At 46.5% G+C, this 22,167-nt stretch overlaps 1 protein-coding gene across 1 annotated transcript in view; it reads right to left on the reverse strand.

The window, feature by feature from the left end:
* Positions 1 to 19,243, reverse strand: part of LOC135378829 (uncharacterized) — a 33,832-nt gene extending 14,589 nt beyond the window's left edge. Inside the window, exons 1-4 of the mRNA XM_064611940.1 lie at positions 18,910 to 19,243; positions 14,276 to 14,388; positions 10,442 to 10,640; positions 4,048 to 4,233 (exon numbers count right to left, since the gene is read on the reverse strand). Coding sequence (XP_064468010.1) covers positions 4,048 to 4,233; positions 10,442 to 10,640; positions 14,276 to 14,388; positions 18,910 to 19,008 — 597 coding nt within the window. The 5' untranslated portion in view covers positions 19,009 to 19,243. The remainder of the gene's footprint in view (positions 1 to 4,047; positions 4,234 to 10,441; positions 10,641 to 14,275; positions 14,389 to 18,909) is intronic.
* Between the last annotated feature and the right edge of the window lie 2,924 nt (positions 19,244 to 22,167).

A 22,167-nucleotide genomic window follows, 5' to 3' on the forward strand; every position in this document is an offset into this window, starting at 1 on the left:
GTGCGTGTGACCTCGTAAAAACCAGTTTTTCAAGGTTCCGGGACATTTGATCGAACGCCGTTTGGTCGAAAGCCGTTTGATCGAACGCAGGACATTTGGTCGAAAGCCATTTGATCGAAACGGCAGCGGTCGTTTGATCGATTTTTTTAATTGGTTCACTTGGAGTGTCGAAAATGACAAAAAAAGACAAGGAAAAAAAAGCTGCAGTTCTAAATGGAGTTATCCTAAGGAACATTTAACTTTGTGTAATCTGCTTCCCCGTAAACACATTCCTCATGCTAACCCACTTTTTAGTGTCCAAAAAGCAGTACAAGGGCCAGTGTTGTTCACCGTTAAGTCGTTGGACAACCGAATAGGTTTTTCCGCTCTGACACATGGTGACTAAACATGCTGTACTTGTTAATCCCCCAACCCTTTGTGAAATAATAATAGATGTCAAGTATTAAACATTTTGGCAAATGAATTAAAAAATAAGTAAGTGAAATTTTTGATGTTTATTCCCGTCGAATGTGAACAAATTTTAACAGTGGATTATTGTTTGTAATCAACTGACCACTGTATAGGAGAAAGAGCAGTTTCAGTTTATTTACTTTTCGCCTATGTGCAAGTGAACCTAAATTTAGTTCTTGCAACAGACATGTAACCGAAGAAGTCCTTCGAAACTTAGACAAGATTATAAGGCAGCAGATCTTTGTACTTTCTCTATTTCTTCGGATATCGTGCATGTGTAGTGATTCGAGGCTGCAGATGCATACTCTAAGGTCGAACTAAGGTTTTTCATGCTGTTAATTTAATCTCTCGTTGTACCATGGCGAAATTTCGTTCTTAGCACGCACAGACTTCGAGTGGCTTTGCACATATGACTATCCCGTTTCAGACCGTTCCCTTTAAATATGTCGCGAGCAATAAGAAGGGTGCCCAGAACAAGGATAGACTATCGGCTGCTCTCAACCTGGGGCAGCTTTCTTCAATATGATCCCACTGATTGGTAAATGACAAACTCCTGCAACTAACCAGTGGTCTCCCCTCTTCAACTGCAAAAAGCAAAAAAAAGAAGAAATAAAAAAGCAGAGGACACTGATTGCTCCGTATGCTCGAGTCAAAAGTTACAGAAAAAGTGGTGCGGACAACACAGTGCATGCAGCTTTGAATTCCATTCGAACAAACGTCTTTCGAACAAACGGCGTCGATCAACCGGCTTTCGATCAAACGGCTTTCGACCAAGCGGCGTTCGATCAAACGCCTTCGATCAAACGGCGTTCGACCAAATGGGCGGACACCGTTTTTCAACGCGGGCGGAGGGCGTACGCCGGAATCTGTCGACTACAGATATTCGCGCGCGTCTGGGCGAGTTTTCCGAGAAGTAGACAGAACCGCGGCCGTCGTGAGGCAGACAAGGTTGCGTATGAGTAGCCCGCATAAATTTTTGGGATATTATCCATCACACTAAATCCAAGGTATATCTAAATTGGTAGCGTAAACAAGCGAAAATACCAAATCAGACCCATCGGCAAAGCCACCAGCAAGAGGCGCGAGTGATCCTGGGTGTTGAGAGTAGAGGTACGGTCGTAAACACAAAAACTTTACAACATGGGCGTGGCTTGTGTGTTTACTAATAGGTTATTCATAATTTCAATGTAGAAAAAACTTTCTGTTGCCCCGCTCGTGCATATATACGAAATCATCTACCACTCGAGTACATTTCCGTGTCCTGCTCCTTTAGCGCATGTGTCACAGTAGGCGAGTTTATCCGTGCATCTCTGTATCCGTGCATTGTGTCCGTGCATTGTAATATTGAGTTGGTACACTTTTTGAGTGAAACAGGAAACGACGTTCACATCTCGGAGCTGTAGACCAAGAACCACTTGTGTGAACAGATAAATACAATGCATCCCCTGTTGCTGGCCCCGCGAAAAAAAAAAAAAAAATCGTCATGGGACGAGCGGCCATGATAGCGTGAGTGTTAGCAGGAATCAGCTGTGCACCAACGATGCCATATTTCGTTGCAATTTACCTATAATATAGCCACTCACTGAATAAATGCAAACGTCTAATCACTAGGTGTACGTGTAGCTCTAGGAGAGAAATGGAACTAAAGTGAATCTTCCTAATTTCTGTGCGGTCATCACGATGCCCTTCAGTCTGGAATTGTATAAATCTGTGATAACTCTATATATTTCGAATTGATATGTTTAATTAAACCTGATGTCAATTATTTTTCTGTATTCTCGTCTGGTGTCGTTGCTTGGGTGAGAGAAAGGGTATACAACGCAGACAAAGTGCGCGAATGTAAACGTGCCATGGCTAATTATGCACTACTAATTATTCATAGTGCTGACGTCATCCCTGACGTCATTTATTTACAATCGTAGTAGTCCGCTCAACGGATGGATGGCGCTGACCGTCTCTATCATGGCGTCATTATGAAGACACAGGGGCCTATGGGAGTTGCGCGACCTGTTTAGATATACCTTGATAAATCTACGTGAACATTTTAATGGTATCTGGAATGAAGGAACGCATGAACCACAGGAAAGAAGAGCATCGGCAAGTCTAACATATATTTGTGGTCGACGAATATAGCAACAGTGGCGCACGTGACTCGCTCCGTACGCGTCCCAAGCGTTTCGGGTGGTCGCCTGGCTGGCGTTTCTTCGCCGCGTGTGCAAGGTCATGGCGTGCGCGCGACGTTTTAACGCTGAGAAAACGTCCAATGCGCTTCGCCCTTTAGCCGCCCGTCCCTGCGCCGTGCGCGTTGTAACCGGCAGAACGAACGACGAGGAAGCGAAGGATGAAAGTACGGGAGAGCTAGAGGAGCAACGGCAGTGGGAGAGTGTACTGCGAGAGCGAAGAGGGCGTGAGGAGGAACGAGCAGAAGGAGGGCACGCTTGCTAAGCCGGAACACACTTGGTTACAGTTCGTTGAGCTTGGCTCAAAACTTGCGATTGGAAGCGTGGCTGCCGCAAAATCGCACTTGTGAAAAACTCGTGTACTCCTCTGTCAAGAGTCATCCGCAGATTTTGGTATACGTGGCACAGACATAACCGCGGTGTACCTCACCAACGACTTGATAAGGGCTTTACAACGACTTCACACCGACTAACGGAAAATAAAAACAGCGCTGTATAACTAGTGATAAAAGAAGGAAGTCATTGAAAAGGTTAGCCAGCTGTAGGACTGGAACCCACATCTTCTGGATTACCGGGCTCTTACCAATTGAGCTAAGCTAACATGTCTCTCCAATGACTTCCAAGGGTGCGTCATTTGAAGGGACAAAGACATACGCTCACTCCACTTTCACCCTTACACGTTTTCCCACTCGCACACACATTCACACGACGGGGCGATGCAAGCGGCATCTGATGTACATGATGGGAATTGATGTTTCGAGGCTGGGACACACAGAAAGGACAAATGCATACAAAGCTTTGTATGTATGTGTCCTTTCTATGTGTTCCAGCCTCAAAACATCAATTCCCATCGTGTATAACTAGTGTTCCGGGATTTCAAATTTATCCAGAAAATGCAGGCCAACAGACGCTGGTAGAATTTTCGGCAATTCGGATTTATCTGAAAAAACTCCCGTCTTTTTCCGTTTTTTTTAGAGATCCCAGAAGCCCAGAATTCGGCAGTCAGAGCCGCCTTTTTTTCTTGACCTCCACGTGAACGAAACACTACAGTGGCGCATGAAACACAGGTGGCGCAAAGTGGTCATTCTAAAAGGTCGCTAGGTGGCGCGAAGAGCCGGGTGGCGTGAAAGCGGAAGCTGTCAAGGAATACCCTGACTTTTAGATGTTCACATCGTCGGGTAATCGCGATAGCGATGCCGTTGTCTTCCTGTACTGTCGCGTAACACTAGGCACCACAAACGGAAAGGATGCGCTACCGAGCACAGAATTACCGAGCCGAATTCCCGAGTAAGGCCGAGCCAAAACTGAGTAAGGCATTCCCGTTAAAAGAGATGATGACTATCAGTTAACGCGCACGCCCAAAACATACTCGAAGCACCTGAAAATGTGTCCTGTTTATTACACAAAAGATACTCACGTTGTTAAATGTCGATGGGCTGGACTGTGCAGTTTTGATGACATGCATTTCCATGAGTATGTAGAAAGTAGGCACGTCGGTCAGTCGCGTTGTAAATTCATGAAGGACAAGCTTCTTGAAGATGTCAAGGGTGAAACCGGGAACATCCTCATAAGCGCTCCATATGTTGGTTCCGTCATCCTGTATCTAGGTATGAAAGTAGTAGTAACAAAGTACGTAATAAAGCAAGTGAGGAAGCCGCACAGAATAAGGGGAGTAACAGACAGCCCTGCGACTGTACATGTCGAACCAAGGGCCAACACAAGGGTCAAACAAGTCAGCTGTCCGAGATCGGCGGAATATTCCTAGTAGGGCGTGTTCTCATCACGATGTACTATATCACATCGATCATGACATAATAGACAACCCTTATGCAGGAGCACATCCTCATATTCCGTTAGGGGCCGCTACAAGAGGCGAGATCTGCATCATGAGTGGGTACTGGACACTTGGGCACAAGCGGCACAAGCGGCCATCCCACCGTTGCAGACGATAGCAGCAGAACAGCGTACAGCTTCTATCAAAGCGGAAAAAAATTATGATGATGATGATGATGAGAATCAATTTATAAGTGCAGCAAGAGCGTATCTCACGTTGGACATGAACCGCTCTCACAAATATCCTATAAGGTAAGCCGGACTACAAGTTATCATAGCAATTCATGAAACTATAAACGGGCTGATGAGCACCGCCAGGGCCCGTTTCCAAAGTGCGGCCCTGAGGCGGGATTCGAATGACATGGGCGCTCTATTCTACTGGGTCCCCGTTCATGAACTTTCATATAACGATCGTTATTCTTATATATTTAAAGCTCGTGCGTTCCAAAGCCGCATACTGCTGCTGCTTGTGGTGCTGACCATGCTCGCCGTTGTCAACCTCACACACGTGAGTAACATCACGACTGCCGCCCTGGCGAATGTGCGTCCTGGGCCGACTTCTAAAACTCGTGGCGAATCACCGGCCCAAGTGATGCATTTAACTCGCGTTATGGGATAACGACAAGTTCAAGATCGAGCTCTAGGTCTTGGTTGTCACATTCAAATTTGCTTTTGTCAAGGTTAAACGTTGGGTCCAGACCCGAAGCATTGTTGCTTCATACGAGCTGCATATGGCTACGATGTCCTCACTAAAGCACAACGGACCATTAAATTTCCTAAGCGCGCCCATATTTTTTTTATTTTTTTAAGCGGTTCTTCCGCCTCGAGAGACAAGAGTTTTTGTTTTGTTTTACGTTAAAAATGCGTTGTTCGTTAATTTAGGCGCAGTTGAAATCGCTCCTCCTCCGCCTTCCTCCTTTCTGTTGTGCTCCTTCTCCCTCTATTTTGATACCACACGGATCGTCTTGGGGGCCCTTTTGCGTTGGATCTACGCACGATTCCCACAAAGCGACGTAGGTAAATTGTAGGAGTGCCAGTCGCAAAACGGTGGGCGAGATTTCTCCGCCTCGAAAATAATGTCGCTAGTTCGCACACCTTCTTCTTCTCCATTGGCTCCAGTCCCTTCGCCAGCATGCTCGGTGGAGATTGGCCAATGCTCACTTCAGCGCCGGATTAGCTCACGTCCGTCTGTTCGCGAGCCTTGTCATCCATGTGTGCGCCTCCACTTGCCGAGGTTTTTTGTATATTCTGCAAGCTTCGGAACCCAAAGGAGAATAGCATGGAGTCCCAGTGCATCGGATGGTGTTCACGATAACCAAGAACATGATAGGCCAATCGTCCTCTTCCTTTTGAGCGAGTGACACCACATTGCTGAGTTTGGATTAGGTAACGTCCCTTATCGTACCGTTTCCGTAGAATTCTTCTCATGCACTAAAACTCGCTATAGGGCTATTGCGGCGATGTTTTCATACCGCCATTTCGTTCCCAAGTGGCCACAGACCCAACAGTGGGTAGTCTCATCAGGCGGTTCTGCATGGCGTTTCAAGCGGTATGACGCCAAGGAAAGCTAGAAAAGCTGTAGGAAATCTGCAGAAAAAAAAAGAAAGAAAAATAACGGAGCATCTTTTTAAGTGAGAACAACTCGAAACTGTGTATTTGAAATACCTCTGTCGTCTGCTAAACTACCGCCCGTTGAATATTTTGGAGCGCTGACGTTCTGCTCATCCGCGCCACCTGGTCCAGAGAAACAGGTCTATTCACTCAGGCAGTTCGAACCATATATAGTGATGCGCAGGAAAGACGAATGCGACCAGATGTGTACAAGGTTGCTGCTCGGCTATAACGAGTGCAACGTAAATCACACGACAGTCTTTCACCGATGAAAGGTAAATGAATTTTAGATGCACATCAGTGGAAAGCCCATCAACAATGACATCAATGTGAAGTAAGCCAGACCAAGCTAGACAGACGAGTTGGATTGGCTTTGCCGACGATTTATCTCCATGGTCGTCTGCTTGGGCTTGGTGTTGTCAATACGAATTGCTTATTCCTTTGAAAACTCGCTCAAGTTCGCGTACTAATGCTACAGTGACATGCTAAGGAATATAAGAGTCAGAGTTACTGTTTCACCAACCGACGGACAGGGACACAAAACAAAAAGTAGAAAGAAACAATAGCCAGCGGGTATCCCGAGTGTAAGGGTGCACGGGAATACCCAATTAGAGATTATCTTTACCGCTGGAGGTGTACGCCTTTTTTGTGACATTTATGCTGTTCGTAATTGTCGTAAAAAAGACGTTTCTTCAGCCGACGGACAGGGACAGAAAACGAAAGTGGGAAGCATCAATAGCCAGCGGATATCCTAAGTATAAGGGATCGCAGGGGTATAAGAGAGTATAAGAGATGCCAGAATGGACTAGTGTAAGAGAGCAGGAGTGTAAGAGGTGTGCCCACTTAGTTACCTGGATAAGTGAACGCCCCGACATGCCGTGTGACGAGGTGTTTGTTTTAGTTTTACTTTGAATGACGTTCAACAAAAGGCAATAGTGTGTAATCGTGGCGCAGTTGACCGCACGCCCGTTTCCATACGAAATTATGCAGCATTCGTGGCTGGAAGCAAAAAGGTTAACCGGCGTGAAAACCAGAACGAGGCTGAATAAACGTCATCTGTTGTCTCGATCTGTTGTTGTCTATAGCAAGTTTCTCTCGATTAAACACGTTGATAACCAATTGAGTACACTTTACGAGGGAGCAGCACGACCTTGCAGCTTGCTTTCGTTCTGTGTACGCTATTGAGGGTGGACTATTAAAAGTGCGTCTTACATGTGTCGTGTAAACTTTCTTCTTTGAGTGCTCCTGTGGAATAACACTCAGCTGACAACTGCTCCGTAGACGAAAGCGTGCTGGTCGAACGCAATGCATCCTGGACAGGTTCTGGTCGCAGGTTACAGCAAACGTCAAGGCACACGTGACATTAAAGATGGCGGCGCCCGTGATCGGCGGCCAAACCGTTTGTAAACAATGCGGTTGTTGTTTCTGCGCGACGTTTTGGGTGTTTTTCGATCACGGTAATTATTTCTATCCGATAATCTCGCAGTAAAACGCGCAGTTTTGCACATAAGGCCTTGTACTGTTGACGACTTCCAAAGGTGTGATGATGAGCGCGCGTTAAGACTCACTGGGCCGATGCGATGTACTTAAACTAAGGAGAAATTGGCTACCATGTTGCGGAAAAAGCACCGCATAGTTTACGCTGGCAAAATACGTTCATCTCTTCTCGTTATGACGACGAAAATATGTCGGTAAGCGTCAAAACGACATGTAAACGAAGTCACATGACCTCAAAGTGACGTTTTCTATGACGTGCCACCAGAACAAGATGACAGTTTTGCCAAAAGCACCCGCTTGAGAGTTACAAGAATGGGGGGGGGGGGGTTCTGTCACCCCTGTGACTTTATATCTCTATCAACCGATCGAAGCGCTACCAATGGTATAAGAGACCAAATCGACCTTCGAGCAGCAATATTGCCAGACAGTCGCCGAGATAGGTTGGGCACCGCCTGATGTCGTACTTTTCGAAACTAGAAATTAGTTGCATGAAAATTCCGCGTCGCATGGCTTGGGAGTATGGAGTGCGAGAGGCGAAAATCGCAGTGGCTCTCTTATAGGGTTCCGAGGACACGAAATCAAGTCCGTGGCAACACCTTCACAGAAAAAATGGCTAGGAAGCAAGCGAGCTGGTGAAGATGATGCGTAATGTAAAAACCCCGGAGACTTCGTGTTGTGTCTGTCCCTTCGTGTTCCCTAGTCTCGGGGTTTTTACATTATGCACCTTCACTGAGTCAGGGAAGAGATGCCTACCACATGGGAAGCATCGAATGTATTGCTCCATAGAGGAAAGCGTGCTGTGCGGATGCAATGCATTATGGGCAGGTCATAGACATACGTCACAGCAAACGTCACCGCCCACGTGAACTTAAAGGTGGCCGCGCCCGGCGGCGTAATTCAAAAACAGTACCCTGTACAACGGATCGCGCTGTGTCTAGCTTTAGCGGGCGATAGCTGATCGTCTGGCAACCTGCGTTACCATGGCAACGCCGAGACGCTACTGCATTTCCACCGGTTTCAAATATCGATGGAGGAAAAGAAAGCAGATATATTTTCCATTTGATGTTTCGTCAGTGACACTTTTTTAGTCTGTTTTGTGTTTGTTGCGTCTTTATTAATTACGTACGGTTACATCAATAACGTCAGAAACATAAAGCGGAGCACCCAGTGGGACACATTTTATGTAATTTATGACTCGACTTCCTGTCGTGTGATATGTTGAACTGTGAGCATTGACAGTGTGCCAGTGAGACCATACAAGTTATCAGCTGAGACATCGTATCAAGAGACGTAGTGGTGGTGGCGTCATGGAAATGGCGCACAATGGTCCACAAATTCTGGCTTATCTCTTATCTGGCTGGTCTCTTTATTAATTATACATATTTTTGCTGTTGCGTCAGCGGGAACAACCGGCTTCTGGTGTTCGGTGTTTATACGTAATTTCTGAAACCTCTCGAAACACGGTAAAAATGAACGCCAAACGAAATTACAGTAGTAAAAGATTGAATTGACTTACCACATAATACAATAACAAGATAACTTCTCTTTGTCACTTATCTTCGTCCTATCTAGTAATACGTCGGAAAATATACACCGCAAACAAAAGCTTAGCTGATTGCATTTTCCTTCTTGTGCCATTTAAATACAAATAGATTGGGTGCTATCTGTAGGAAACCCAATATGTTCGCTGACCGAATTCCAGCTTGCGATACTGAAATACTGAAACATACGTCGGTGCTTTTCACGGACAGACCAGAGATGACACCTTTATATGGTACACCACCCTCAACTAAAAATTCAAACTGCCACATACGTGCCCTTTGTGTGATATGAAATTATTTTCATAACTAAGGAAAACATCAATTTTGCGTTCTGATTCAGTTTTTCTGCCCATTCATGTACCTTCCATTTACGCTACCATCAGGGGTTTGCCAGAATGATATCACAGTCTGATGTGCATTTCACGCCTATATGTATTCACGATTCCCGAAATGTTGCGAAAAGTCTTCACACCTCTCCTGGCTCTGCTAGCGTGCCAGGCGCACGACAAATTTTTCTCACAGTTCAACTCAAATAATGATGAACATGAAAAGGCCACCTTCGTCGACGGCCTATGCCATTAAAACTGAACTGGCTGACTACTCTCTCCCCATATCAAGAAGAAGCATCCTTCTTTTCAACGCGAATCACAGGTCCTGAGTTGACACAATCAGTCTACTTGGAAAGTACAACACAGCCAACGTCTGCAATTTAACACAGCCTACAGAAAACTCGGCCACAGAAGTGGAAAGGTACGCTGATGAAAGATCCCTGCATTCTTTCCTCCAACGATATTTGGAGCCACACGGAAGGCAGTGGCGTCTCGGCGTCGCCACGGCAACGTAGGTTGCCAGAGCATCACCTGTCATCCGCTAAGAGTAGAGAAAGCACGATCTGTTGCACTGGGCAGTCTTTTGGAATTACGCCGCCCGGCGGCCAAACCGTTTGTAAACAAAGCCTTTGCTCTTTCTGTGCGCCGTTTTTGCAACATTTCGATTCCGGTAATTGTTATTCTCCGATAATATCGTAGCAAAACGCGCTCTTTTGTATATGCGGGCTCATACTGTTGACTTAAAGTAAGGAGAAATGGGAAACCTTGTTTGCGGAATAAGCATCATATAGTTTGCGCTTGAAAAATATGTTAACCTTTAGACTTTATGACAACGGGAATATGTCGGCCTGCGCTAAAACGACATGTAAACAAAGTCACATGACCTCAAAATGACGTTGCAGATGACGTGTGACCACGACAAGATGGCGGTTTTGCGAAAAGGACCCACTTGAGAGTAGTTACAACGATGTCTGGTTTGTGTCGCCCCTGTAATGCCTACCATCATCTTAGCCGAGCTGTCGATCTCGGCTTGAATCACGTGGAAGCCTGGACTCATAGGACTGTAGGTGGTACCGAAGCTCTCTGCGACAATCGTCTTAGACGACAGCGTCTTCCATCCGGTGAACTCAGACTTTTGCGAGACGAGAGCGTACTCCACGTACGCCACTCTACCCTGGGTCTGGAAGCGAAAGATATGGCTGCAAGAGAACAAAGGGCAAATGTCAATGACTTGATGTTTTGCCACAGCTAAGCAAATAATGAAGTGCCCACAAAAAAAAAGAAAATAAAAAGAAACAACATCAAGTTATCGTTTCCTTCAAGTTCCCCCTTGTCTTCCTCAGAAGAACGCAGAAAATTTTTAAATAAAAAAAAATAATTTTTTGTTCATAAATTTTTTTTTTCATGTTGTTCAAAATGTTTTTTAAAAAAAAAAAAACTTTATTACGGGATGATGGCTGGGGAGTCTCATCGCCGGAGGCGATATTCTACCCCATGACCAAAAAAAAAATACTCAACAGAATCCTCGTTTCCCGACAGGACATTGAACCCGCTTTCTCTTGGTGTACTAGTCAGGTACTTTTGGGGTACAAATAGAAACAGGTACCCGCATTAGTCATATCTTTGGAACCGTTCAGAAAGCGTCCAAGACACAGCTACCCCTTGCAAACTATCAGATTACTCTAATCAATCATTCCACTATTTCTTCTCTCAAGACATGACTCAATCTTGCCCCCTCTTGGCTTAAGTCAATAATTTTTTTTTGGCTGTGTCTGTTCTTCCATAATAGACAATACCTAATACGTTGATATACTCTCACACTGTCTACATTATACCTACATCCTGCGTCATGCTCATGTCTCGCGACGTGGCTGCCGTCCCATGAGGGTTGAACGCAATGTTCCTCACACGACATTTCACTCAAGATTGTTCTTTCCTCTGGTACTAGGGCCTGATACTACCTGTCCGCAGCCCATGTTCCCATCAATGACCAGAACGTGTTCAATTATAAGCCATGTCTATATGTTGTTACTTCGTCATGCACTCACTTTTTGTTTTCGTTATCTTCCCAGCTTTGCGTCCTCATCGAATTTCTGCGCTATCTTGACGTGTTGTGATACCTGCCCTGATGTATATACTCAGAGGAACGTAAATTTAGCCTCTCAAACACGCACCGGTGTCGGGTCGACGGCGGTTCGACGTGTTTCTGTCGATACCACCGACATCGGGGATCAATCCAACATCCACTTTGCAACATCCCCCAGAGTTGCGCCGATGTTGCATTCGGACATTGGACTGCTGCGCACCTAGACATTTGGCCAATGTCACGTGCCTGCCGTGTGACTTGCCGATTTGTGCCCCACGTCACGTCAACATGATTGGAACTTGTCAAATTGAACTTGTCTCCTGACTAGTTCTGCTACTCCCGAAACAAAACAACAAACAAACAAACAACCCAAAACAAACAAAAGTACATTCCCCATCCCCAACAATTAGTGTGTATCTATAGTGTGTATTAGTGTGTATCTATTACTTTGTATTTTGTACCGTGCGCGGCCGTTTAGTACAAAAACAACGCTAGACTGTTCACATGTGAAGGAACAATAATGCACGTAGTCTCAGTCAAACTGGTTCTATGCCCTCGTTGTAACCATATTAACACCACGCCATATTATTTTTTTCTCTAAAACAACAGTATCTGTCATTGCTTCGGGGCTTCGTAGAGTGCGTCTCAAAAATCAAAAAGAGATGCATTAGAAACTCCTAGGACTCCGAAGTCCAAGAAACGTAGAACGAAAGTGACATTCACTCCCAAAGAGAATACAGATATAAATGATTATCTCGCGAGCTTCGGTATGTTCGAGAATCCTGTTCGCTTGTGAGTGAAAGTGAAGATTGAGAAATTTAGTTGGATTATGCACACAAAAACATCGAAGTGAGAAACTAGTTGGTATATTGAATCGTCATCAACGTAACATCTGTGTTTCCTACTGCATTTGGTTTCGGATACACAATAGACCAATATAAACCCCTCTTTCCCCCATAGAAACTTGATAGGAATTATTCTGTCGGCACCACCGACATTGGCCCAAGATCCACTTTGCAACATGTCCCGGAGTTGGGCTAACGTCATATTTCGACATGCTGTGTTTCGACCACGACCTACTAGATTATAGAGACCATGCCATAGGCACGCCTTCCCAGCGCCGCATTTGGAGGCTAGCGGTGGCGCTACTCATCAGCACCGTTGATACTTACTAAGTTTCTACAATACTTTGTACTTCAGCTTACCTTAGTATTTTTGTACAAGTGGTGGATGTCCCACGGAAGATGCCTCTTTCTGGAGTTGATTATCATCATCATTCTACGCGTTTTCATAGGTCTGTCGTCTGCTACGGTTGTCGTATGTCCGCTTCTGCGCGTTCAAAATTCAAATTTCCATTGTCCAATCATGATGTAGGTCTCGCGGGTTGATGTGTAGCCTCCTAGCGGATCGTGCGGACGGACTCCTCATAGGGGTTGCCGATTATGACGTGGTCGTTGTAATCTAATAGGTCATGCTTTCGACATGCCAATTTCCAGTATCATGTCGCTCGTTTCGCTGAACATCGAGTAGACGTTGACGGATCCGGCCATTTTTCGATGCGCTCGTGCCGGATCGGGCCGAGAAAGGTTGATCCCTGCAGAGCTGGAAACGTCCTGTCGTCGGAACGTTTTTTTTTTTTTAATTAAACTACACAACCAGTTGGAATGAAACGTGCAAAAATGTTTATGTCCATAAAATTCAATAATTAAATTCAAAGTTATGCAGCACAGTGTCGTTTTCCTGGTTATTTCCCATGATCGCCGTCTTCGTTATGCCTAACTACGGCAACATAACATATTATTTTCGATTAGATGTCGGCAGCGGAACAGAAGTTGTAATTGATTTCCGAGAAGCTCGTAGGAGGATGTTCGTCTGCGGCGTAGGTGTACCGCCATAACGGCGGAGAATGACCACCACATCATCATCCCATTTGTGTGTGTGTGTGTGTGTGTGTGTGTGTGTGTGTGTGTGCTTGTGTGTGCTTGTGTGTGTGTGTGTGTGTGTGTGTGTGTGTGTGTGTGTGTGTGTGTGTGTGTGTGTGTGTGTGCGCGCGCAGCGTAAAACCAGAGCAGTCTGAAAAATTTATGTCTCGAAATTCCCGGTTCGCAGTGTTTGTTTTCATCGCCATTTATTTTGGGTGGCAGCCAGGTGTCATGGCGGCCATCATGATATCAAAAAAAGAACAATCAGGGGTGCGCAAGCGTGATTGCCAGCCAGATCGAGCCTGTTTATAGTGCTCCTCCCAATTGCTAGACTGCCTTTTAATACACGGCTCTACGCCGTGCGCAGCACATTTGTTGTGTCGTTGAAATTACCACCTGTTCCCTGGCCGTAGGTAAAGCTTCGGTTACGTCATCATTGTTAGGTTACTTTCTGCAATAGGCAATATCACTGTGACTGCATATAATTTAGACTTCATCTGGAATGCGGTCTGTCTCTTCCCGACGCCACGTATTACATAATCAATTTTGAATACAAACATATTCGATACAACTATGTCCTGGTTGGCCCAGGTCATGTTAGGTTAGGTTGAAGTTAAAAATAATTCCTTTTCTATTCCACGCTTACTTTTCTCTGTTACAGTGTAAACGTGGTAACACACGCGGAAAAATTCTGGAAATGGAACCTGTTAGCGATCTGTTCTTCCGATTCATTTCCAGCTCCAAGACTCTTTCAATGCCTACCCTTAGACGCGACGTTACTGTAATTTAATTCTGCGTGCGCCAGAGATGGCAAAGGTATACGTACGTGCCGTTAAAGCTCTGGAAATGGAAAACGTGCACAAACTTCAGGCCAGGCATGAGACCCGTTGGAAAAATTAGAGCATTATCCTCATTCTTATCTATGGCCTTGTATCCGTTCTGCAAGAAACACAAAGCAACATAATGCATTTGTCAATGAATGCCACTTGAGGTTGAGGACGCGCAGAAGAGTCCATCTGCTTCGTCTATCGGGCAACCCAAGATGACTAACAATGTCTCGCTGCCCGGACTCGGCTTGGTGCAGTGAAGGTACCTCTGGATGATCAGCGCCCTCCGGTAACACTTCAAGGTGTTCGGTACGATGTAACCTGTTTTTCATACCTGCTTGTACGCATGAACAGAGTGACCTTGGGTACGCCGAACAATAGATGGGACTAGATGGGGCTCATTCACACGGTGAACACCAACGGGAGGGTAGCGCCGACGTTTTTCTAGGGATTCTTTGGACATAACATCATGCTCGGATTTTCCCAAAGCCCATCACGTGACCATCGTAAACTGTCACATCTTAGCACACTTTTAAATTCAAATTCAGAATCATCCCACAATGACTAATCAACCAACCTCAACCTCAGAACCCATCACGTCATAAAGCATAATTCAACTTCAAAGCACATCACGCACTTGAGAATTCGTCACTAGGGTTCAAATTCAGATATCGTCACGGTTTTGAACTCGAATTCCAACGATGGGTTATGAAGTCGGTGATGGATTGTGTAACGCTGAGGCTGCCTGAAAGAATCGGTAGACACCACACGCTCTTGCAGAAGAGAGCAATTCAAAAACAGCCGGGACTCATGTCATTCTATGCAAAACAAAAGGTTGTCACGAAGGAGAACTTGCTCTTATGACATTTGCAGTCCAGTCACCTAAAGAAAACCTAACAAAATACAAATTAAGAAGACAAAAAGTTTCCACCATTCGTCCAGTAAAACGCGCAGACAAAAGGCGAGCGCTCATAAGTGCGTAAAAGGCATCGTGTATTCGTAGTACAATTTTTCACTACTATATATGCAGTCGTATATATCGTATACAGTCGTATGTATATGTCGTGCAGCTTACGCTATACACTACAAACATGACACGTAGTGGATTTCTTTTTTTTTTTTTTTTTTCTGACCCACGCGGCAGAACCAGGATGGTACGTACGTAACGCATTACAAGTAACTCGTCACTGGTGTAGTTACTGTTTCGGTGAGCGAAGTAACGACTTAGCTAATGCGCCATTTCAGAAAAGACTGGCGCCAGTGCGCGGCCAACTCGCAATGCAGTAAAATGATGGGCATGATGAGCGCATGTTCTCTTCGTGTTCACGATGCACAGGAAAGGCTTTTTGCATGTATAAAGACCGTGAAGCCCCTGGCAGTAACGTCGTCCACTTAGGACGCCTATATGCCGTCATTACAAGCCCGAGGAAAAACTTAAGCAGTTTTCTGTTTCAGAGCAGTGAGCAAATGTTCCGTGTAAGAGAAGAAACGGTTTCCACTCACGACGGAGGAGTACAGCTAACAACATTTATCTCAATGCATGTGACAATGTGCAATGTGACAAATACAACAAATAATGTGCGATTCTTGCGACTTTAATGTGTGTATTGGCATCGAGGCGGAAGACCAGTCACAAGGAACGGCTCCCATATAACTATCTCAACAAGCTAGAACTAAAACTAGAACTAGTACAATACCAACTCCTGCTTGTGAAATCACGTCACGTTAACGATTGCTGTTCGTGCTTTTCGTCGCCATGCAGCACACCTAGACTGCGGGGAGTTGCGTACGGGATAACGGCACGAAGGAAAGTAATGCTTAGTAGTGGACAACGTACCTTCCATGCGTTTCTTCGAATAGCACAGACAAAGTTAGCCACCGTCTTCCAAACTCCACAGCACCAAGGACTGCTCTCTCTCTCTCTCTGTAAAACTCTGTGAACACCCGCTCGAACGAGGCTTAGAACGTGTGCCGGCCCCCGAGTGTGACCGCCGTGTACCGCTATGCAGCGCGCAATCGACACTTGGTAGTTTATCTTTACGGCTAAGAGAATGAACTGCCGTCTATCCCGGATTGGAACGAGGGGTTGAAGGAGCCTTTGAAGGGTGCTCCAGCGAATCTGTGGAACCCCATAGGCTCCTCAACGCTGTGCCACAAAACGTCTGGAACGAGACATTGATGAAAAGCGTGCTGCGCAGTTTCATGGCTAGAACAGAAAGGACAGCGAGGCGAGGTGAGGCTGTAATGCCTGCTACCGATGAGGGACTGCAGAGAGCGTAGGCTGCCACCCAGATCTGGAGCACACTGATATACAGACAGTGCACGACGGTTTTCACGGTGCTGCTAGAATATACTATCAACCGCACGGTATACGGGTTTTCAACGTCGGGGAAAAGAAATGTTGTTCGACCTTCTGCAGTTTTACACGACTGCAGTTGTACACCAGGTGGTCCAAATTATCCACAGTCCTACCCTGCGACACGTGCGACATGTCGCCACACTGCGCAGACAAACCTTACGTGCAACCTTCCCGAACCACACTCTCCGAGTCTCTTAGTCAGCTGGACTCTCGCCCCTTCTCCCTATCGAAATTGCTGGGTCCCTGGCCCAATCCAGCCCAGCAACGATCTGCGCTCAAAGCTCTTTTGACACTTCTGGACACCATCGGACTTGGATCGTTATTGTGAATAGGCTCATAATTTTATTCCCCACATCCCCACCATCAATGGGGTAGAGTATCGCCTCCGGCGATGAACCTCCCCACTCTCATTCTCAAAATAAAGTTGTTGTTGTTTCACTCTGGACCGTGTGCACGTGCGGTGCAAAGGGTGCGAGGGCAGAAACCAGCACGTTGAAACCAAAACTGCCACCGGGGCACCCAGACCCTTCCATTCCCATTCCTGGGACAGTTTCCGCCATTCCATTCCAATTCCATTCCGGCTTCTGCTAAAACTGGAATGATTCCGGAACCATTCCAACTCCGGAGTGGCAACTCCGCAATCCTGGTCAACACTTTGACCTATAGGGCCCCCTAGAGTCATTAAATAAGCTACGCTTCAGAGTATCGACACTGAGCCGCCATGTTGTTTCGGATGACCTCCAGGCCATCCATTTAGCGCTCTTCGAAGTGTTGTCTTCTTCCACTGCTGAACTTCATCTTCATCTATTTCTACTGCCAAAATAGAGGTGGGGCTGGAGGTCATCCGAAACAACATGGCGGCTGTTTTTGCCTCAGTGTCGTTACTCTGAAGCGTAGCTTATTTAGTGACTCTAGGGCCCCCACCTCAGCCCCCACTGCGACGGTCGTGCTCCGACGAGCCTTGGCTACTAGCCTGAATAGGAGCGAATAGTGTCAAATCGTGTAGCCAAAGAAAGCAGCAGAGCAAGCGTTGCCAACAGTTTTGGAAAGTGCCCCCGTTTTCGCGGAATAAAAGTACGGTGCTTCACTCTGTTGATTCAATATGGCTGCCTCCGGGCCTGCCTACATTGAGAGAAGCGCCCCGTTCAGGTCCTCCGCTCTCCTCCAATCCTCCTCCCCGCCACTCTTTTTTTGCGTCTCTCTCCGTAACATCTCTGCGTTGAATCCACCTTCTTTGTGCCCGTTAAGTGGCTGCTGAGTGTTTGGCGCTCTTACCGTTAAGTGGTTACACTCGTACTCCGAGTTTCGTACGCGAGCGCGCTCTTCACGCCCGAGCTTTTGGATGGTGCACGAAAAGGGATATCGTTCTCGGCCATGTAAAGTCTTCCCTCCTTTCCACGAAAGCGAAGGAAGAGGACGTGGAGTGGCGGCAGAGCAGAGAGAGTAGGAAAAGGGAAAGGGAGAATCGGCAGCACAGGGAACTTGACCAAAAGCTGTCGCAGGCGCAGATATGGGCGGAGAAACATTTAGCGACATTACATCTTCCACAGGCATTTAGACAAATGCATGTAAGACGCGTTTCGTGTGTACGATGTACGTGGAATCTAACTTATGATGCAGCCGACACGCGTTAATATGACACTCGTTAGTATGACATTTTCACTTTATGGCCACTTTCTGGGGCACCGTGTCTTCCCAATGGAGGTCCTGCATATGGGCCCATCGTTATTATGACAGCTCCATAATCCGACTATGACCAGCATTCCGTGGGACGAACTGGAGAGAAGACTGGAGAGTGTATTCTTCCCCCGTTATTGTGACCGTCCATCACAGTTCGAGTCATACTCCTCACCCACAAGCCCAGTGGTCCAGGGATGACGTACGCAGAGCACGTATACGCCATCGCCCCTGCCATGGTCAGGGGTAACACTGCATATTGACAGTTTTTCTAACCAGACCCTTTGAACGGATTTCATTCGTTGATAAATGGTAAAGTTATAAATAATAAAGTATGCCGGCAAAATGAAATAAACTGAATTGAAATATTGTGACTGCAATGACTGTGTCTTCAATAAATGAGACAGAGCCAAAGAGACTTACTTTATGACCTCCAGCTTACCTGGAGCATCAATGATACTGCTCGTTAATATGACCATTCGCTTTATGACGAAAATCCGCGGGAACGGCATTGGTCATATTAACGAGGGTTCACTGTACAAGTAAATGAAGTTAGGATTTGTGCGGGCAGATGGAGGCAAACAAAAAGAAACGTACCTGAAAGACGACGTGGACGCCATCCGCCGCACGGGCTTCTGCAATAAGTCGAAGTTGCTTGGAAGTGTATTCGCCTGTCAGGTTGATCAAGGCGGACATGCTGATTGTTTGATTTCTCAACACAGCGAACTGATACGGGCGACTGAAATGGTCTGGTGATGAGGCGAGCTCTCGGCCGTGTCTTTATACTTGGTATTGAATAGACGATTGTGTTGAAGCGCAGACTACTTAGTCAGCTTTACGATTCTGCGCTATCTCGTTTGGCAGAGTCGTATGTATGCCCCTCTGCTAGCTTCGCGTACGAAAGTAGTGCCTTCCAGAACTTTCCATTCCAGTCCTGCATGAAATGAATGCACTTTTCTTTCCGCCTTTGCATCACCACAAAATACTCATTTCTGGGGATTTAGATATTTAATTTGAGTTATCTCTTTTCACGAGGAAATAAAACTAATCCTTAAAGGGGGCAAACTCTGAATGACTATGGCGACCCCATTTATTTATTCATCCATTTCTTAATTTGCTCACAGCGCCCATTAGAGTATTACAGTATAGGGATTGGAGGATTCAGTGCATCTGACACAACAGAAATGCGGTTAGCAATTGACACAAAGAGTAATGTAATACAGCACATATAATTCAAAACATTACGTTCCGGTTGGCTTGGGTCGGATCCGGTCGGGTCGGATCGGGTTGGGTTGGGTTGGGTTAGGTTAGGTTAGGTTAGGTTAGGTTAGGTTAGGTTAGGTTAGGTTAGGTTAGGTTACCCGACAATTATGATATTGACAGGACACCTGTTCCCATTGCGAATCATTTGATGTCCTATGATATCCATCAGGATGTCCTAGATACGTCGGCACGTCCTGAGGCAATTCCCTTCATACTTCTTTACCCGTTCGCTGGATTTCTACCCGTCAATGTATTAAATCAGTTATCTGCAAATTATCAATAATCTTCTGACAACTTTATTCATCACCGTACTCACTTCCTACTGATAATCTTACTCAAAAGCGTACTATTCCCAAAACCAATTTGGGGCAATTTGCTCTTGCACTTTTTTTTGTGTGTGTGTGTGTACCGAGGTCTGGTACGCTTTGCCGTTGGTCATACGTCGGACTACCTCAATTCGTTAATTTAAACAGGAAGCTCAATATATTTTTTCTACTGGTGACGACAATCTGTTTTTTTTTTTTTTTTCGCTTTTTACGTGGTCAGATTTATGTTTCTTGTTTCGAATCTTATCGAATGTTACGTTTATTCCTTCGAAGTGTGTTTGGTGCTCCTTTGTTGTTCCTCAGACAGTGACACCTTCGAACTACGTCGCTGGTTCACACTGGAGTCCCATTTCTTACACGTTTTCTTTAAATACTGGATTGCACATAAAGAAAGTTCAATGCTGAAATCCCGCGCATTTTAAAACAACACACTGCGTTGTCTAATAAGGTGGCAATGAGGGTCTGTCCTTTTCCATTCCACTGTTTAAATGAGCAAAAAATGTTTACAAAGTTCAAACAGTGTTTCCTCCGCTGCTTCTCTAAGAGCTACCATTGTTCCTGAATGTCCTCTCGGGCACCTGAATTCAGTATTTTCTGCAATATTTCCTGCAATTTGGTATTTTCTGTTGCGGGGGCGCGACGGGTGACAGAGGCTCCCTTGGGTATAGAGATGCAAAATTTCCAGAAATTTTGAATTGCTCGAAAATAGCCGGTTCTTTTCGGGATTTTTCCCGAAAAATTGGAAAAAATGCAAACAAACGTGGTTGCTGCTGAGTCGAAGGATTGCCGGCCAAACCACAGCATACAATGAGCTAGAAGCTTTAGTAGCGTTCATCCTCTAGGCATAAATGCAGAGCAGAGCATCCCACGAGACTGCTGTCTACTCAGCGATAGGTAATTAGAATAACCCCTCCACCCCTGCGCTCTTGTGCGCAGTACCGCACACGACACGCTGCCCACTGCATACGGGACATTCACGTACTGTATGAAAACTCAGCTTTCGGGGCTGCTGTTTGCAGACTGGCACAGTCTCTTCCGCCCCCTCCGTCGCGCCTGCTACAGGCCCCACCTTTGTGGGCCCTCGTGCTGCCTCCGACGGACATGCATATTCCCGACATGTCCCGCAAAAACGACACTCCTGTCCTCGCTGCGCGCCAGTTTGCTCTTGACCATTTGAACTCGGTCCACGGTCAGCGTAAAGCAATTTTCACGGATGGCTCGGTTGTGTACGGCGCGTCGTCTGCAGCTTTCTACATGCCTCACAGCGACACTGCGCAGGCTTTCAAGCTGCCGCATGAAACTTCATCCACTGAAGCGGAACGCACAGCCATCTATGAAGCGCTCAACGCCATATCCCTTTCACAGGCTGACTCGTGGTCCATCTTCACGGACAGCAAGTCAGCATTGGGGACCTTGGCGTCGTACAGGTGCAGTGCTATTTGCGATCTCCGCACGCTTGTAATCGCCAGATACAACGAGCTCCTAGCTTCCGGCCACAGCGTATGGCTCCAGTGGGTACCCAGTCACGTTGGGCTGCCCGGAAATACCCGTGCCGACATTGCTGCTAAACATGCCTGTGGCGGCTCGTGGACGACGATGACAACAACGTGCCTCTGCTGGCGCGCGCCACTGCGCCTGCCAGCCAGTTCTACCGGCACCGTCCTAGCTGAGGCCACGTCCATCTGCCCGCTGGGACATTCCATCATCGCCGGTCAGGACTCATGTAGGGGAACACCACCTCCTCTACATTTGGTGACCCGAACTATGAACACCACGTTCGGCGCAATTAGGCCCTTGACCATCCCAAATTTCTGACAACACCATGGACTAGCACTACCACGGCACGCTCTCCCTGAAAGCCCCCGCAATTACTCGACTAATCACGACAACATCACGACCGCTGTTCGCCTGTCAATCAACACGCCGACCGCTCACGTCCCGCTTCCGTCCACGCTTCCGATCCGCTGCCGACCCGACCAACCGACCCGCAACGACCCACCGACCCGACCGCTCACTGATCATCGCATCCGCCCACGGACCATCGTGGAGGAAGACTATCGTCCTCTACATGCCCATACCACGGCTGCCTTGAGTCTCAGCATCCCGCTTTCAATGTCAGCCTGCCTGCTCCAAATACGTCGCTTACGCTCTCGCTGTGTCCAAGATTTCACAGAACGTGCCATCTCGCCCAATACATTTCTGCACTCCATCGACCCAAAAATGCAATACGTCCCTCTCCCAAACATCACGAGGAGGGAGGCGTCTG

The sequence above is a fragment of the Ornithodoros turicata genome, chromosome 1, assembly GCF_037126465.1.
Source record: "Ornithodoros turicata isolate Travis chromosome 1, ASM3712646v1, whole genome shotgun sequence".
Taxonomy (NCBI): domain Eukaryota; kingdom Metazoa; phylum Arthropoda; class Arachnida; order Ixodida; family Argasidae; genus Ornithodoros; species Ornithodoros turicata.